The sequence below is a fragment of the Leuciscus leuciscus genome (genome assembly GCF_965113295.1).
Source record: "Leuciscus leuciscus genome assembly, chromosome: 18".
Taxonomy (NCBI): Eukaryota; Metazoa; Chordata; class Actinopteri; order Cypriniformes; family Leuciscidae; genus Leuciscus; species Leuciscus leuciscus.
Genome location: NC_138742.1, coordinates 27,031,236 through 27,050,538, shown reverse-complemented (window position 1 = coordinate 27,050,538; position 19,303 = coordinate 27,031,236). Strand labels below are relative to the sequence as shown.

Below are 19,303 nucleotides of genomic sequence, written 5' to 3'. Positions count from 1 at the left end.
TGAAGAGAAACTCCTGAAAGGAGAGCTTTAGAAGCAGCCATACTCCGGGTGGAGTGAGCCCGTACAGCCAAAGGTGAAGGCTGACCGACCGACTCATAAGCAAGTGAGATGGCCTCGACCACCCACTTGCTCATCCTTTGCTTAGATGCAGGGCACCCCTTGTTGGGCGACCCAAAACAAACGAACAACTGTTCAGACTTCCTCCACAGGGCAGCTCTGTGGACATACGCATCTAGAGCCCGAACTGGGCAGAGCAAATTAAGTTTCTCCTGGTCCGACGTCAGGAACGGAGGAGGACAAAAAGCCTGCAGTATGACAGGTCTAACTACAGTAGTTGGAACTTTTGGAACATAACCTGGCCTAGGATAGAGGAAGGCCTTAGCCATGCCAGGTGAGAATTCCAGGCACGAGGGAGCAACCGAGAGTGCTTGAATGTCTCAGATCCTTTTGAGAGACGAAATAGCAAGCAGAAAAATAGTTTTGAGAGTAAGGAACTTCTCGGAAACCTCTTCAAGGGGCTCGAAAGGAGCTAGGGAGAGACCCTCTAAGACGATGGCCAAGTCCCATGATGGCACCCTCGTGCGTACTGCTGGCCTCAGCCTCAAAGTGCCACGAAGGAAGCGAGATATAAGTGGGTGTCTCCCAAGAGAAACTCCACTCAAAGGGGCGTGGTAAGCAGCCAGGGCCGCCACGTACACCTTCAGTGTGGAGTGGGATAACCCCGTGGAGAGACGATCCTGCAGGAACTCCAGCACTGTACCAACCGGGCAGTTAACTGGGTCCTGTTGGTGCTCTCCACACCAAGAGGTAAAAAGTTTCCACCTCGCGGCATATAACTTCCTTGTAGCAGGAGCTCTGGATTGGAGAATGGTCTCAACGACCTCAGTCGAGAGACCCGATTCTATGAGCTGAGCCCCCTCAGAGGCCAAGCCCAGAGTCTCCATAGCTCTGGGCGGGGGTGAAGGATCGACCCACTCGCCTGAGATAGTAGGTCCCTCCTGATCGGAATCTCCAGGGGAGAGCCGTCGAGGAGGGACACAAGGTCCGAAAACCATACTCGGGCCGGCCAGAACGGGGCTATCAGGAGTAGGCTGACTCCGTCCCGGCGAACCCTTTCCAGAACTCCTGGGAGCAGAGCAATCGGGGGAAATGCATACAGACGTGACCTCGGCCACGCCTGTACCATAGCGTCCAACCCCAGCGGGGCTGGATGGCTGAGAGAGAACCACAGAGGACAGTGTGATGTCTCTCAGGAAGCGAATAGGTCTACCTCGGCACGACCGAAATGTTCCCAAAGGAGCTCCACCACCTCGGTGTGAAGTCTCCATTCCCCGGGCCTCGGCCCCTGCCTCAACAGGATGTCTGCCCCCCGATTCAGATACCCCGGGAGATAAATCGCTCTCAAAGACAGAAGTTTCCCCTGGGACCATAGAAGGATCTGACGAGCTAGCTTGAATAATGGGCGCGACCGCAGACCCCCCTGATGGTTTATGTAAGAGACCACCAATGTGTTGTCTGAGCAGACAAGCACATGGTGGCCCCTCAGGTCTGGGAGGAAGTGTTTCAGAGGCCGAAACACAGCCAACATTTCTAGACAGTTTATGTGCCACGAGAGATGATGGTCCTGCCACAGACCCTGAGCTGGGCGACCACTCATGATCGCCCCCCAGCCCGTGAGGGAGGCATCCGTCGTTAGCGTTACGCGACGACAAGGAGCTCCCAGCACGGGACCTTGGGACAAGAACCGAGGATCTTTCCACATAACCAGGGCGCGAAGACTGGTTCTGGTCCCTTGGTTCTGAGCCACCACTGAAGCGGTCTCATGTGCAATAGGCCAAAAGGAATAACGTTGGACGCTGCTGCCATGAGACCTAACAGTCTCTGGAACTGTTTCACAGTGAGTAACTGGCCTAGCTTGATCTGATTTACTGCAGCGAGAATCGAAGCAATACGAGCAGGGGAAAGTTGTGCCTGCATCGTCGTCGAATCCCACACCACACCGAGAAAAGTGGATCTCTGTACTGGAGAAAGCACACTCTTCTTGGCGTTGAGCCTCAACCCCAATTTCTTGATGTGAGCGAGAACAACATCTCGATGCCGAACCGCCTGAGACTGCGATTGAGCTAAAATCAATCAATCGTCGATGTAATTCAGAATGCGGATGCCCTGTAAACGCAGAGGAGCTAGAGCCGCATCCATACATTTCGTGAACGTTCGGGGTGACAGTGCTAGGCCGAACGGGAGAACCCGATACTGGTACGCTTCGCCCCCGAAAGCGAACCTCAGGAACTTCCGATGTTGAGGAAGAATAGACACATGGAAGTAGGCGTCCTTCAAATCTATCGTGACAAACCAGTCCTCGGACCTGATTTGTGACACGATCTGTTTGAGAGTGAGCATCTTGAACTTGAGCTTTCCTACAGTGCGATTTAAAAGACGCAGATCTAAAATCGGACGCAACCCCCCGTCTTTCTTTGGAACAATGAAGTATCGGCTGTAATAACCTGACTCCCTGCTGGGAGGAGGAACCCGTTCTATAGCTCCTTTTTGAAGAAGAGTCATAACCTCCTGTTCCATTACCAGAGCCTGCTCGGGGCCCACCACAGTGGGAAGGACCCCTCTGAACCGAGGCGGACGAGACCTGAATTGTATAGCGTAACCTCTTTCGATCGTGTACAGGACCCACTGAGACACATTGGGAAGACTTTTCCACTCCACTAGAAAATCTACTAAGGGTACCAGCCTCTCGAGGCTGGCCTCTGGTTGAATATTCTGCGTGACAGACACAGCGCCCTGTAACGGCGCACCGGCAGGGAACAACTGGTCTGAGCACTCCAGAGCCCTCCTTGGAGGGGGCGAGCGTCCCTCGGGAAAACGCTCGCCGGGCCCTTCTACGCCCTGTTTCGGCAGGGTTAGTAGAACAGACCCCTGAGGGCACCGAGGGAGACAGGGCACCTTTAAAGGAGGTGAACACAAGTCACTCTCGGTGGGGACCACCCTCAGAGCCCTGACGCTGTGAGCATCAGGACCTTTTAGACGCAGCCTTCTTGGCGACAATGACTGTCCTCAGATCAGCCCTGCCCCGCGAAGGTCGCGTCTGAGAGCGCCCCGTCTCGTCCCTCCAGTTTTTCTGCGGGGGGGCACGAGACGCGACACTCTGTTTCTGCTGCGCTCTCTGCTTTGATGAGCTACTCGGCGGCTGGGACTGCCCTCGCTCAGCAGTCCCAGAAACTTTTATTTTGAGGGGGATAAATTTATGAAATGCAGCTGCCTGCTTCTTTTCTTCCTGAAACCTCTCAGTGACAGAATGTAGCGCATCACCGAAGAGGCCAGCAGGAGACACAGGGGCATTTAAAAGGAGATATTTATCTTTCTCTTTCATAGACGTTTGATTCAACCATAAATGCCTCTCTGTGGCCACCAGGGCTGCCATAGACCGGCCGATGGATTTAGCGATCTCCTTGGTGGCCCGGAGAGTTAAATCAGCTGTCTGTCTGAGCTCATTTATAGTTTGAGCAGAAATTTCTCCCCCCTCACTCACTTCCTTAAGCAGATCGGCCTGATATGCCTGCATGATAGCCATCGTATGCAAGCACGCAGCCGCCTGGCCCGCTGCCGAGTATGCCTTTCCCACCAGCGTGGACGTATTTTTTAATGGTCTGGTGGGAAGGGCCGGTGCTTTAAGCGATGATGCCGATTCGGGAGAGAGATAGCTCGCAAGCGTCTCCTCCGCCCTCGGCATCGTCACATAACCTAATGCTTTGGCTCCCATAATATTACCGTAAGCGTTAGATTGGTTGGTATAAATTCTGCTAGAAACCGGTCTAGCCCAGGTCTTCGACACCTCAGTGTGAAGATCTGGGAAGAAAGGTAAGCACCGGCGAGAAGGCTGAGAACGTGACGGCAGAAATCTCTCATCAAGTTTGCTTTTATGTTTAGACTCCTGCCTATCAACTGGCCAATCAATGCTGAGCTTCTCAACAGCACGAGATAAAACGTTCATAAGCTCATCTTCAGCAGGCTGCTGGAATGACGAGTCTCCAGTCTCATCTGTTGCAAGACTTTCAACATCCAGCTCCTCAGAACTGGATAGCTGAAGGACTTGAACATCATGTGCCTCATCCGGGTCGGAAGTAACCGCAGAGCGTGCTTCCAGAGCCGGGATAGAGGCACTGGATCTCACCGGTAAAGGTTGAGATAGGGCGGGGCCCGTCTCAAACCCCGCGGTGAGATCCATTTGTGAACCCCACGACTGACGCCGCCGCTCTGCCTCGACAGAAGCGGGACCCGAGCCGTGGGGAGCGCGCAGCGAACCGCCCTCCTCAAAGAGCGATCGCCGCGAGCGCAGCGTTCTTAATGGAAGGCGCTCGCAATGCTCACAATAAGCCCCCTCGAGAGCTGACTGGGCCTGCTGCACTCCCAAACAAGCAACGCATAGTTGATGTGAATCCCCACCTGTGATATAACGAGTACAGGGGGGAACACACTGCCTATATTGTTGCTCGCTCGTCATTTGAACTTCGCTCATATTGGTTTTTTTATATAGGAATATATAGTGAAAAACTCCTGCCTAGTCACACTAGAAACAGACAAACACACTATTTCTTTGCTGATTCAAACACACACAGAGAGCTGCTGAAGTAACAAAAGCTGTTTCGCTTGTGTTTTCAGGGGTGCTTTATAGTTTCCTGGTCGGTGACGTCACCCGCCTACTACGTTCCGTCTCGCCATTGACTGATTTCATTCATGCTTCAGACGCACTACGCTGGAGGCGTTCCCACCGCGTTTCCACGCAGCGGTAGTTCCCTGAAGGGGAACTCAGCGTCTATATGGCAAGCCTCACAGACCTGAGAAATATATCTTTAGACAGCTTTAAATGTGTACTTTTAAACAGAACAATTCAAAACAAAAGAAAACAGACTGCTCTCTGCTTAATCCGTATGAAATGCGCATTTCTCTCTGGCGCGTTCACTACTGCGAAGATCACGAGTCAGCATCGTCTTCATCAACTTCATCTTTGCAGCCGACACAGAAAACGCTTGTTTATTACAGTAATAAACAATTGAAATGTCTCCTTGCTATATTTTACATATTCATTACTTTTGCCGGTTCTTTGTGACAAACTTAGGTGCTTTATTGGCAGCGCCACCATGAACGCGTCAGCACCGAAAACATGGAGATTTTTTTTCAATCCCTGTTTTGGCAGGGGGAAAAACTGATCTGAAAATGTAACGAAAATGTAACGAAACTTTGTAGAAATGTAGTGGAGTAGAAAGTATAATAATTGCTGCAAAAAGTAACGAAGTAAAAGTCAAAAGTATGCACTACTGATAAAGTAGCCTACAGAATCAGATACGTGAAAAATTTGCTTTAAATAAAGTAACAAAGTATTTGAAGAGTTCAGATGCAAAAGCCTCTAAATGCCATCTGAAATGTTCTTATAGAATGATCATTTTTATCAAGCTCGTATATTTAAATTCAATAATTTCACTTAAATGGCAATGCAGATTACCTATAAATTGTCATTTAAGTGAAATCACTGAACTTAAATATACAAGCTTGATAAAAATGATAATTCTATAAGAAAATTTCAGATGGCATTTAGAGGCTTTTGCATCTGAACTCTTCATTTGTACTTCATTACATTCCACCACTGGTCACCGGTAGGCTAACGTTGTTTACCATGGCAGCTGTGGAGCATTTATTTTCAATAAATGAACCTAGTATTTTATAGGTTCAAATAGACAAAAAATCTCGTTTTTATTCATTCTACTGGTAGTCCGTTTTGCTCAAATAGAAATAAAGGCCTGTCTCTAATTCTGGCCTCCTTCCAATAAAGGCCTGTGCCCGGTTGCATAAAGCACCTTAAGTGTAATTTTCCCTTAAGTTCTCCCTTATGTTTCCCTTAAACCTAAGGGTGTTGCAGAAAAAAACCCTTAAGTGTTACTTAAGGGTTTCTTTAAGTGAAACGTCATAAACACTTAGAATTTCCCTTAAACGCTGTTTTTTCACTTAAGTAATCCCTTAAAAAGCGTCAAGTGTTGCATAAAACCCCTTAACGGTCATTTCCCTAAGTATAACTTAAGGTTCGGAAATCGTAACCTTAAGAGTAACGCGGACAAATATAAGACGAAATGGCTGAATTTATGGAACCAGCTGAAGATCATTATGTGCTAAGAATACTTTTTAGGGATAGGGAGAACCCTTTGGACCATCTTAGCGATAAAAAATTGTTGCAGGAATACCGATTTGATCGACGCGCAATATTAACGGGAGATGTTTTCCACGTGCATAAATCGTCTGTCAGCAGAGAGGTTCACCGGGTTGCGGGGGCTTTCCCGTCATTTAAACGCAACGGTCAAAATTTTTTTTTTCTTTTACCATATTCGTCAAGAAGAATGCATTTCTCCTCTTCTGTCCAATTAGGCTCTCTTTTTTTGTTTTCTTTATCCATTCCGATATCCTAGCCTACTTTATTTGATTGCGAAAGTGTTAGTGTTTTGCGTATCTATGGCAACAACAGACTTTTATAACGTGAATCCAGGATCGCTGTCGTGAAACACTTAAATGTTTCCCTTACCTAAAAGAACCGTTTAAGAGATTATATGCAACACCCTTAAGTTATTATCTTAGGTAAGGGGAAATCGCCCCTTAAGTATCATACTTAAGGGAAAAACTTAAGGTGCTTTATGCAACCGGGCACTGGGCCGCAATGCGCTTGAGTAAAATAAAGGCCCGGGCCTATATTAGAGGATTTACGGTACTCAAATGAATAGTGTTAAAGCTAAGCTGTTTAAAGGTAGCTAAAGTTTGTTACTGAAAAGCTACCTGTTGCCATTCTCATTCATCTCATCTGTGCTTTTCTTGGCAAACACCAACAGTTCTGGAAGTATGTGACCTGAATTCTGCTATTCGTACGATGCAACCGATTAGCTTATAGGGACTAACTGCTAAAAGTTACCAGACAACCTGGATCAGTTGGATGGTTCAGTGCAAAGATGTAGAGGGAAAAAAACACCAGGATTTGTGGAATTATTTTCCTGCTTCAAACTAAACCCTCGTGAAAGAGAAGTACCATTTATCATACTTTTTAAAAGGAGGAACTGAATGTAATGTTTTCGGACACTTAATTGCATTTTAATAGCATTTAATTTAAATTTAAATTTATATCAACTGCAATTAGTTGAACTTTAGAGTTCTTTTTGTCCCACTTAAGGACATCTTTATATGTATTTTCATAATTATTTATTTTTGAAATATGGTTATAGCAGTAAAGTTACTGCTGAATGTACTGACAAGCTTATGTATGGTAAACAAATAATGTAATTTCTGTTTAAACTTTTATGTCATGTGTTTAAATATATTTGTAATTGCACAGTTGTAATGATGAAAGTGCAATTTAGTACATTTAAAATATGTTTACTTTAAATGTAATATTTAATAACACAATTAAATGCTAGGGCTTTACATGTGCTTTAGTATGTTAGTCGACACATCAAAATAAGTATACTTCTTTAAAGCAGGAGTAAAGATTATTAAAACATAATTTAAAATGTGCTTTAAAACAAAACATTTAATTTGACATTATTTCAAAGTGAACTTACTTAAAAGTGTGAAGAAATGAACATTATTTGGCCTTTTATTTGAGTAATATTATATTTTATCTTTACTATAGAAATTTTTATTATAAATTATCTTTACTTATTATCTTAAGTAAAAAAAAATTACCCCAAATATACTTTTAAGGTTTAATATGCACTACAAGTGCACATTCAATAGAATTATGTGCATTTCTTTTTCACAAAGGGAGACTGTAGCATGCAGAGAATATTTGAAATCACGCTCAATATGGCAGAATGGAAGACTATAGGCCTACTCTACATGATTTGAGCTGAAGAAGAACAATATTTGATGGTATTCTTGTAGCTCAAACAGAGACAAATTCTGCTAGAACTAGCATTTGATGCAATCTGATTTGCCTTCACTCTTTCCACACCTTAATAATAAAGCATCCTACTTGTGAAACACTCCAACACTTTAATCTTTAATCATAGATTTAATAAAAAGTATAACATTTATAAAAACTGAAAATAAATAGCACACTCAAGACTTAAGTTATTCACAAAATGAAGGTTAAATTGAGTCTGTATGCAACTCTTCAAACTATGGAAGCTTTCTGCCGCCACTGAATTTTTTTCTCGCAATTGCGAGTTTACATCTCACAATCTGACTTTATATCCTGCAATTGTGACTTTATAACTTGCAATTGTGACTTTATAACTTGCAATTGTGACTTTATATCTCGCAATTCTGAAAAAAAAAGTCAGAACTGTGAGATAAATCAATTGCAAAAAAAAAACTGTTTTATTCTGTAGCGGAAACAAGCTTCCATATCCAACACAATCTCATAGTAATTCTGAACTATCTTTACGTTTTGGTGAATTGGTGGCTAATTCATATGAATTTGCATAATCTCATTTGTACATTTGCACAAAAATCCGCTTATGCATTTGCTGATGGTTGTTTATGGATGGACCTTCATGCTTTTTCATACAAATTCATAAGAAATTTGCGTCTCGTAAAATAGTTAATTAACTGCTTTTGTTCAAAAAATAAGTTTGAATGATCATTGAATGAGATTACGACAGAAGCAGTCTTGCATTGACATACTGTAGTGAGGTGTTTTAATAAATAAGAGCATCAACAACACAACAAAAGCTTGCTTTATGTATACTGTATATACACATATATATATATATATATATATATATATTTATATTTATATTCTGACCGTATAAACTATATAAATATGTCATGCAGTCCTCATAACTTAAACAACCAATAATTTACAGAGTGAGGTAGGGTAGGAGGGGAGTGGGTTGTGATGTCATGAGCAGAACAGAAAAGGGGCGGAGTCTCGGATCACCAGTACCGATGTTATCATTGACGGGTGGGAGGGGCTTGCGACAGGAGGCTGCAGTGGGTTGGCTGAGACACCAGTCAATACATCACTCAATGCCTCCATGAGTTGCGGCTGAGCACGCACACGCAAGCGGCGTTGATTCGGATGAACCTCCAGGCGATCTGGTCTTTGTAGGTTGTTAGCGCGCGCACATAGGTGTGCGTGTTGGTGCAATACGAGTTCCAGTGCCGGTTGTCAATCCCACGACAGCTAGAGGTTCCAGCTTTAACGCCGCTGGCTCCTTGACCTGGCTTGGGGGCCCCGACGGGTTTCGACACGCGGCATGTGGTCTCGTAGAAGAGTTGCTTCTTCACGACGTTGTTGATGCGAACGTGTGGCAGCACCGTGACTTCATTGCCCGCTAAGTCTGTGGCATGGGTCAGGTTGCCGACCCAGTGCTCTTCGCTGTCGCACACCGAGTACTCGCCGCGATGCAAGAAGTCGTTAGCCTTCCGGCGGACACGTGGGCGTTTGGGGCCTCCCGTTTCATTTTCCGTAGGGAACACGTCGCTGAACAGCACGCGAGGTGAGCGGTAGCGGCGCTTGTTGAAGAGTTTGGGGTCCACGGTGGGGATTTGGTCTTCATAATGGGTGTCCTGCTTGGATTGGCCGTGAGGCCTGGGGGAGTGTCGTGCTGCTGCGTGCTGATTGGCTGGCTCCTGCGCCTGGGTGTGGCCTCCCATGATGAGTGCAGCCTGGATGCTGATCAGGACGAGCAGGACCAGCGTCAACGACCTCATGGGCACTCGTCCTGCTGGCAAAGAGACAAAATCAATCATTGTCATGGAAGTGTGCATATTCATTTCTCAAGTTATTAGAAACACTTTCTGTCTGTAAGGTGGCCTGGATTCCTGACTGGTTAAAAGGGCAGCAGGGAAAAAGAACTGCTCATATTGAAGATATTACTGAGCTATGCATGGAATCTGGCATCGGTGTAGTTGTCACGAAACCTGTCGAGAACGTGTCTAGGGCATATTTCACCCTAAAATCGAATGGAAAAAATAGGAAATATTTTGAATAAAGAAAATGAGAAATGAGAAAATGTTTTAGGGCCATCAATACTTTTTTTTCTTTTTTTATGTTTATTAAGAAAATCTGATTAAATAAATTTAATTACTTAATTACACTACCATTCAATAATGGCGGTTGGTAGGGTTTTTGAAAGAAGATTTACCAAGGCTGCATTTATTCTCTCTCTCTCTCTCTCTCTCTCTCTCTCTCTCTGTGTGTGTGTGTGTGTGTGTGTGTGTGCATGTGTGTCTGTGTGAGCGTGTACTAGTTTAACTACTTTTGATGGCCAAATGTATATGACACCCAATTATGACACCCGACTCGACTAGTGAGGACATTTTACTGGTCACCACTAGTTGAAAAGCATATAAATCAGCAAAATTATGTTTTTATTAAAATATAGTGTTTTGCGCATATTTCTGTGATTGGTAAGTAGGGGTTGGGTTAGGCAATAGAAAATATCATTAAGTTGAGATAAAGTCAGTGAAGTCTATCCAATGCCATCAGTAATATTGTGAAACAATATTGTGTGTGTGTGTGTGTGTGTGTGTGTGTGTGTGTGCTCACTGACCTGTGAAATGTTCAGAGTTGAAGTGAGGGCCCAATGGGCTGCTAGAGCCAGAGTCCAGTGCAGGCTGACCCCCAAGCGCCTGCCATCAGGACTGGCCTGTGTGTCTGCTTTTATTCTGTAAAACACACAGAGCGTGGCTCGTTAGGTACAGTAACATCCAAGTACATCCGTTCAGTGGTCTGATATAGTCTTCAAATCTGCATAAGGTTAACGATGAGTGAGTTATACACATTCTGAAGTGTTTGCAGTCTAGATTGAACCTGCAAACATAATTTTCTCTCAGTATTCACATCAGAAATGATGTGGCTGCATGAACTCAGTGTGCAACAGTAAGGTCTTCGCAGAGAAATCGATTTTTAACAATAAAAGCTGTGAGGTTGTTAACTGATGATATACATGTCTAAAATAAATGTAAAAAAAAAAAAAATCCTAATAAAGAACTACAATACCCCACAAATACCCCATACTCTTAAAAAAACTGATATATTGATTTTGCAATGAACTTAAAAATATTGTTTTATATTTATAATCAATTTATAATTTGTTTTTATTTGCACTGCAATAATTCTAAGTGAACAAAGTCTTGTACCTTTTAACTTTTTTCTATATTGTACTTCTATATTGTATATTGATTCGTTTGTTTCTTGTCTCTTTTATTTTTTGAAAAGGACAAAATAAATGAGGAAAATACTTCGGAAACCACACAAAAAGGTCAGGGTTAAGCTCTATCTATATGCTCACCCGGGCCATGAGTCAGTTCAGCTGCCTGCAATGTGCAACCAGCTAAAGTGTCATTCCATTAAAAGTGTGAAATTTTACACTTCATAATGAGACCTCTGCCCCATCTGAACCACACACTAGAACGTGTTTCATTAGAAACCATCCATCAGGCTGAGCTTTCTGAATTGACATTAACATCGCCACATATGGAAGCTTTAATAGAGTTAGCAAACACATGGAATTCAATAAAAAGAGAACTCAATAACCAACATACCTTATTATTGCATCAACAACAATACATAATGTTAAATTCAGTACAATCCAACTAAATTGGATTATGGTTAATATTACCTGCACAGCTTATAAGCAAAATTTCCAAAAGCAATCCAAAGCAATTTAGTTCTAGCCCCTGCCAACATCATCAGCCTCTTCCATATTTACACCACAAATAAGAAACTTCCACACAAAATGTATTGTGACAAAAGCAACCAAGTAAACGGGTTCATTTAAAGTCAATATATTTTGAAAAAGAAAAAGGAAAAAAAGAGAGAGTCCCAGCACAATCTAGTGTACTGTAAAACAGTCACGGATTGAACACAGAGAGACAAGCCTGTTTCCAAACACTGCCACTCTATTTATATAAGGTAAAGCCAAAGAACAGGCATAATGCCAAATCTGTGCTGGCATAATCTCTAGGCTTCCTTGTGTGCAGACTTGTAATGGTTATTGTGCAATAATAGTAATAATGATCAAACTGCACTGCACAGCATCTATGCAGGATTCATAAAGGTTTGATGGTGGGATATTTTTAATTAATGTGCAATGCTCACAATCAAATCATAAGCATGAACTGAAAATGCAACCCTCAACTTTGATAATCATGAGAATAGTGAGCAGATGGTCTGCAATCTGCACACCGTTGCTTTCAGCTGATCACACTTTGTGTGTGACTGCGTGACTATGTGTGTATGTACTGTACTTGTGTAAAAAAACTGAAACAGGCTGTTTGCACTGAAAAAAATTAGTTTTTTTCTTAACCAGAATCAGCATCATTACTTCACTGTCACATGATCCTTCAGAAATCATTGTAATATGATGAGTTTCTGCTCAAGAAACACGCACAGTGTAAATATATATGTGTGTGTGTGTGTGACCGACATACAGACAGATAGATGGATGGATGGATGGATGGACAGATAGATGGATCGATAGATAGATAGATAGATAGATACACGGAGAGATAGATAGATAGATAGATATATTGATACACGGAGAGATAGACAGATAGATAGATAGATAGATTGATAAATAGATAGATTGATAGATAGACAGACAGACAGACAGACAGATTGATTGATTGATTGATTGATTGATGATTGATTGATTGATTGATATATAAACAGATAGACAGACAGACAGACAGATTGATTGATTGATTGATTGATTGATTGATATATAAACAGATAGACAGACAGACAGACAGACAGATTGATTGATTGATGATTGATTGATTGATTGATAGATAAACAGATAGACAGACAGACAGATACCACGGAGAGATAGACAGACAGACAGACAGACAGACAGACAGATAGACAGACACAGACAGACAGACAGACAGATAGATAGATAGATAGATAGAGAGACAGATAGATAAACAGATAGACAGACAGACAGATACCACGGAGAGATAGACAGACAGACAGACAGACAGACAGATAGACAGACACAGACAGACAGACAGATAGATAGATAGATAGATAGATAGATAGAGAGACAGATAGATAGATAGATAGATAGATAGATAGACAGACACAGACAGACAGACAGATAGATAGATAGATAGATAGATAGAGAGACAGATAGATAGATAGAGAGACAGATAGACAGACACAGACAGACAGACAGATAGATAGATAGATAGATAGATAGATAGAGAGACAGATAGATAGATAGAGAGACAGATAGACAGATAGACAGACACAGACAGACAGACAGATAGATAGATAGATAGATAGATAGATAGATAGAGAGACAGATAGATAAATAGACAGACAGATAGATGGACGGACAGATGGATAGATAGATAGATAGATAGATAGATAGATAGATAGATAGATAGATAGATAGATAGATAGATAGATAGATAGATAGATAGATGTGCTTTATTCACAGTCACCACTAGAGGGCAAAACTGCACTAACATTTCATCCACACATCTGGGGAGTAAATAGAGGCATTCATTGTCACTAGTTCAACTCTGCACATGGCAGCAAGGCATAGACTAAACTTTCCAGCAAACAAACAGGCCGGAACCAGAACTTAAAACAATAAAGCGATACAGCCGCACATACTGTCTGTATATGTTTCGCTGTATATGTTTTGCAGCTGAGGGATTCGGCTCACAGACTGAGGCCGCACCCATTGTTTTGCGTCTGGGGCTGCTCTCACACACATGATGTTGCCCAGATGTCACCTAACCTTGCTTTCAGTGAGAAGTCTGTCACACAAGGAGAGGAAGAAGGTCTTAAGTGTCTGGATTGCACCGTATATGAACGCCAGCATCTAAATAATAGAACAAGACAATTTAATGTAGTTTGTAGTGTTATGATAAGATTAACAAAAACTCTTGTTTACATCAAATGCTGTAAACACATTGTGTGGGCTGTTCTCTGTGTTTGATCATTTGTTTAAGTTTGAACTCAAACCTGTTGAGGAATTTTCCAGGTTCAATCAGCAGCATTTGTGGCATAATGTCGATTACCATAACAGTTCATTTAATACATCTAATTGTATTAATTTCATTTTTAATAATCATAATCTTTTAATAAACAGTGAAGCCCATGTGAAAGGGAGTGCGCTTAATTGTATTGAATGTGCACTTATAGGGTACTCCAAATCTTAAAAGTATATTTTTTTATTGCATAATGTACATCTTTACTTGCCGATAATATTAATTAAATGAAATGCCACTTACAGTAAGGGCACTTAGAGAGAGTTCACTTTCATGACTGTTTCTTTACACACTTAAGTGCACTTTTAAAGTTCAATTTGTAGTTAAAAGTTTGACTTTAAAGCACATTTTAAAACATTGTTTTAATAATATTCTGTCGTGTTTTAAGTGCACTTATTTTGATGTGTAGACTAACATACTAAAGCACATGTAAAGACTAACATACTAAAGCACATCTAAAGCGCTTGATTATAACTTTAACTGTAGTGTGTTATTCAATATTATATATAAAATTTACTAAATTGCAACTTCATCCTACAAATGTGTAATTACAAATATATTTTAATGCATGATAAACAAGGCACAATAGAAGTTACATTAAAGCGTATTTAATGTATATTTATGTTTCAAAGACAGTAGAAGTTAATTCGGAAATTACATTTAAAGCTGTACAAAAGTCCCACTTTCCCACAAGTACAAACAATGTGGATGTATAAGTAATTTCAACTTAAATGACATTAAAGTGAGTTAAAAAATGTATTTGAATCTTGTATAACTTATAAAAAAGTTTTAAAAAAATTGCATAACTTTATTTTAGTGAGTTAAAACAATGTAAAAACATATGTTGTTATAACTTATTGATCATATCATTTAAGTAAAAAAACACTTAATGCATTTCATATCAGTACTTTAAAAGTACTTCTTTGCCATGACAACACCTAAACCCCCTTAAAACAACCATAAAAATGACAAGAACAGTTTTACAGCTCAAATAATACACACGGTTTAACCGAATATTAATGGTAGTGCTTTTATAAAATTATAAGCTACACATTTCTGCTCTCCAAAAATTGGCCCCATTCCCTGCCATTATAAGTGTGTCACAGATGTTGTTCATAGAGCTTAATTTGTTTTAAACCTGAAAAGTTGTCAACTTCTCTCATAACCTTTGTCACAGTTTGAAGAAACATTATGGCTCTGACCGACACTTTTGACCCCAACACATTTTAAGTCACCTGATTATCAAATGTTATGATTCTTATTTCGAAAGCTATGGAGCGGCTGTTCTCTTGTACCGGTTCAGAAATCCCCACCAGCACATGTGCAGCATGTATAAACACACACTCATCAAACTGATACACAACGACTAGCCCTCTAGTCCTGTAGCGCTGAGTACACTTTGTATTCGAATGCTACATAAATTAGCTCCGAACTCCCTTTGGCGAAACCTATATAAACACACCGCGCGGCGCAGCCACCGAGGGTCAAAATGGTTTACTGAAGACCTCCAACCCGCGCTGATCAGAATGCACTTTTTCTTCTCTCACAGACTTTCCTAACGTCTAACATTCATCACATGACTTTAAAACACAGGCTGGCACCTGAATCAGTCTTTGCCAGAAATTGGTGATGACAGGAGGGGTTTTGTGAGAGATTACAGTGGTTTGAGGTTTGTGGTTGTTATCCATTCTGTTTATTTTAATGTTAAAAATAACACAAGCCATCATGGCCTACCTTCCTGGAGAGGAAAAGAAAAAAGGAGGCAAGAGGGAAGCTGATCTGCATGTATAAATGCAGATATTTACTTTTAGTTTTCAGTGCAAATAAACATTTTAAAAATACTTAAATGTTTTTTTTCCCCTCAAAACATTCTTTAAAAAAAAGAAAAGATTATGCTGTCATGAGGCACTGAATATTTGTACTTAGAAATCAGTTAAGTTTTATTGCGATGGTCCTGCAAATTGGTCCAAACATGCCAAGTTGGTTTATGACATAACTGCAATAAAGTAGCCTATAGTTAACAATCACTTGTTTACAAAGTGCCATGGGAAGTCAATATATCTTTACTTAAGATTTTCTTATACTGAAAATGTTCATTTCCTGTCATCTCTTGATATATCTGAAAGCAGGTTTTTCCTAATATTTGTCATTATTAGCAGAAAACATTTTACACATGGGGGAAATCAATCAAGTCAATAATTCAAAAAGGTTCATAATTTAAAGCTCTTTCTTGGCCTTATGAAAAGTAACATAGTTCTTGTAATGTTTAACTGTAGCATTTGTTTCAATAAGAATATAATTACAAGTAAGACCATTGCTCCTCATCACCATGGTGAGGCCAATGCTAACTTTTTTCTTTCTTTTTTAACTATAGCATTTATGAAAAACGGCCTCCTACACGGTTATAAACTATAGCTACAATACGCCACAGTTGTAACATAAATCTTTAGTGAAAAGTTTATTCCCTTAACAGATATTGTAAATTCTACAAGCTAGTCAAAATTTTCCATAATAAATACAATGGAATGTGATAAATTCTTGTAAAGGTGGTCATGAGTAATTTAAAAAGCTGTTTGATTTAACTTGGAGATCGGCCTTTTTAGTTTATGTGGCTGTTTTAGATCATGTTTGATTTTCTCCATAGCGTTTTAAAGTGGTACATTTTCAATAGAATTCAAATGGGCCGCACATTTTATAATCAGCGTCGCGATACGAAAGGCTCGTGCAAATCTTTTGGAGCACGCTGGTGAACGTGACGCGCCACTCGTGAAAAATTAAATAATTGGGCTTCAATCACAGTCATATTGCTCAGGCTGGGACGTTTTGAGCTTGTCCACTTTCTATCACTTCCAGATGTAGTTAAAAACCCATTTCGACCGGATTTCTTTCGTAGTGTAAACGCTCATGTGGATGAATGCGTTCGAACAGCCACATAAGACCGTCTTCTCTCCGTCTACTGACCTGATGAGTAAACATTATGAGAAGAGCTCTAGCCAGACGGGCTGGAGACCCAAGTTTGGTTTGAAGATGAAAAACGTACCAAGCACAATGTACTCTCACCATTCCTGATTTCTAACACACACTCACAACGTTCTGTCATATTTACAGGACTGTAATATGAAGATTCTACAAAGGAACATTTATCTTTAGCAACACTATGAAAGTAAATAGCAGGCACAACAATACTGGTATAACCATAGATATTAGGGGTACAATATGCATCACGTGACTAAACATGAATCATCGGTTTCAAAAGCCTCCGTTTTCACAGTCCACACTACAACGCGAAAACAGCGTTTTCAGATTTTTCCATTTGAGGGAGCGTTTTCAAAAAGCTCCCTCTTCATTGACAAAAACTTCATCTCCGTGTGAACAGAAGACCAAAACGGAGAGAAAAAGATGTTTTCAAATGAAAGCTTATTATTGTGGACAAGTCCTAATATTCTAATGACTGCTAGTTGACATGTAGTTGCAAAGTTACTTATGGTCAGTAGAATGGTTAAAGTGGACCACCCAAAAAATCACACTGTACAACCATTCACATTAAACTAGTGAAAGCAAAATAAGGTTAAACTTCAAAGGTTATTTTCAATGGTTCAACTAACTCTCATTAGTGTGTTAGTAGACTGTAGCGAGACTGTTAGTAGACTGTTAGGTTAGGGTTAAGTGTTAGGATTCGGGTTTGTAGAATAAGTTGACATGTAGTTGCAAAGTTACTTATAGTCAGTGGGATGTTTGATGAAGGTGCATCAGAATTAAGAGTTAGCAGATATTAAGCAGACTCTCAACTAATACTCTTATAATTTCTAGTTGACGTGTAGTTGCAAAGATACTTATAGTCAATTGAAAGACTAAAGTAGCCCCTTGAAATAAAGTGAAAAAAAAGGAGCTGATTAAAAAAAAACTTAAAAGCAATGGTGACCACTTAAACACCATAAAATATCCACTTTCCATTTCCCAAACTCCCTTTAACCAGAATTCCTGAAATCATTCCCATCACCACTTAACTACAATAACGCACGTTTTCATGAGGTTTAATTTATGCTTAATGACATGGGAAAAACCACAAATGAGCCTTGTAAAACAAGCCTCTTAAATCTCCAATGAGCGATTCTCCTTTAATAACCAGCAATGCTGAGGCAAACGTTGTTCAATTCATTTTCTTTTATGAGCGTATACTTTGTGCTAATTATTGTTTTAAGTATTTTGACATCATAGTTCTCCAAGAATGTGTCTGTTTTAGTTACACTTTGCTATATTAAATGCCATATAATATTGAGGTTATGTTCATAGCTACAGTCTGTTCTGGCACGTATAATGGTACTATGCTATATGGCAAAAGTATGTATATTCTGCCCTAAAAGTATGTATTTGCTGGTGAAAGGAAAGTGTATTCAACTACGCCATCAAATTGCATCTTGGTACCACATACCCCTGTTTGCATTTGCATCTAAGCATTAGTGAAAATTTGTAAATTCATTTCCTTCACTTCAGGTTTAAAAACTTTATAGTATGCAATTTTTCACTAAGCACATAATATCTGAATTACTTTCTACACTTGCCAAAATGTACAGTAGTAAGCTGCACTGAGTACAGTATCCCACAATGCAATGCAACTTATTGATGAACACAAATCCACCACAACTTTTTGTTGACTGATTTGTCTGACAAAAAATTAGGGATGCACCGATATGAACATTTTGGCCGATAACGGTAATTCTTTATATTTGAAAGACGATAACTGATATATTGGCCGATAAATCTAAATCCAAAGTTTTATGTAATTTTGAGAGCCTTATTACAAAAACAAAACAAAACTCATTATTAAAAATGTCCAAAACACAAGTATAATGATGTTCTCATTATAATTTTATGTAGGCGATATGACAGACTTGTGCTGCACATGTTGCACTTTACTATATTTTCCTTTTTGAAGTCAATTATTTCAAGCAATTCAAAACCATCATGTTGAACAGTGCACATCTGAAGTGTCTCAGCTGAAGGAAATAATCCATTATCTATCGGCTTTAATATATCGGCCATATTTTCTTATCGGGCTGATAACGATAACATTAAAAATGAACATATACTGATACCGCTGATGGCTGATATATCGTGCATCCCTACTAAAAATAGCTTTTTATTTCCAAGATGATTACTGGACACAAAGAATTAATGCAGTAAGTCATGTGACCAACATGTACTGTTTGAAATGTGTAGCGTTACATAATGTGTATTGTTCTGCATACTGTTTAAAAAATATATTAGGTCCCACGTTATATTAAATGGATACTTCACCTCTGGA

The 19,303-nt window shown here is 40.4% G+C and overlaps 1 protein-coding gene and 1 long non-coding RNA gene across 5 annotated transcripts in view; both read right to left on the bottom strand.

The window, feature by feature from the left end:
* LOC309480699 overlaps positions 1 to 19,303 on the bottom strand; it is a 36,814-nt gene that overhangs the window by 8,089 nt on the left and 9,422 nt on the right. The window lies entirely within an intron of this gene.
* ngfa (nerve growth factor a (beta polypeptide)) overlaps positions 8,037 to 19,303 on the bottom strand; it is a 30,233-nt gene continuing 18,966 nt past the window's right edge. For 2 of the 4 annotated variants that reach the window (XM_082145259.1, XM_082145262.1), the window contains exons 2-3: positions 10,545 to 10,659; positions 8,037 to 9,713 (exon numbers count right to left, since the gene is read on the bottom strand). In XM_082145259.1, coding sequence (XP_082001385.1) covers positions 9,013 to 9,702 — 690 coding nt within the window. In that variant the 5' untranslated portion in view covers positions 9,703 to 9,713; positions 10,545 to 10,659 and the 3' untranslated portion in view covers positions 8,037 to 9,012. Of the gene's footprint in view, positions 9,717 to 10,544; positions 10,660 to 13,745; positions 13,830 to 19,303 lie in introns of all 4 variants that reach the window. The other 2 variants (XM_082145261.1, XM_082145260.1) reach the window with 2 other exon arrangements.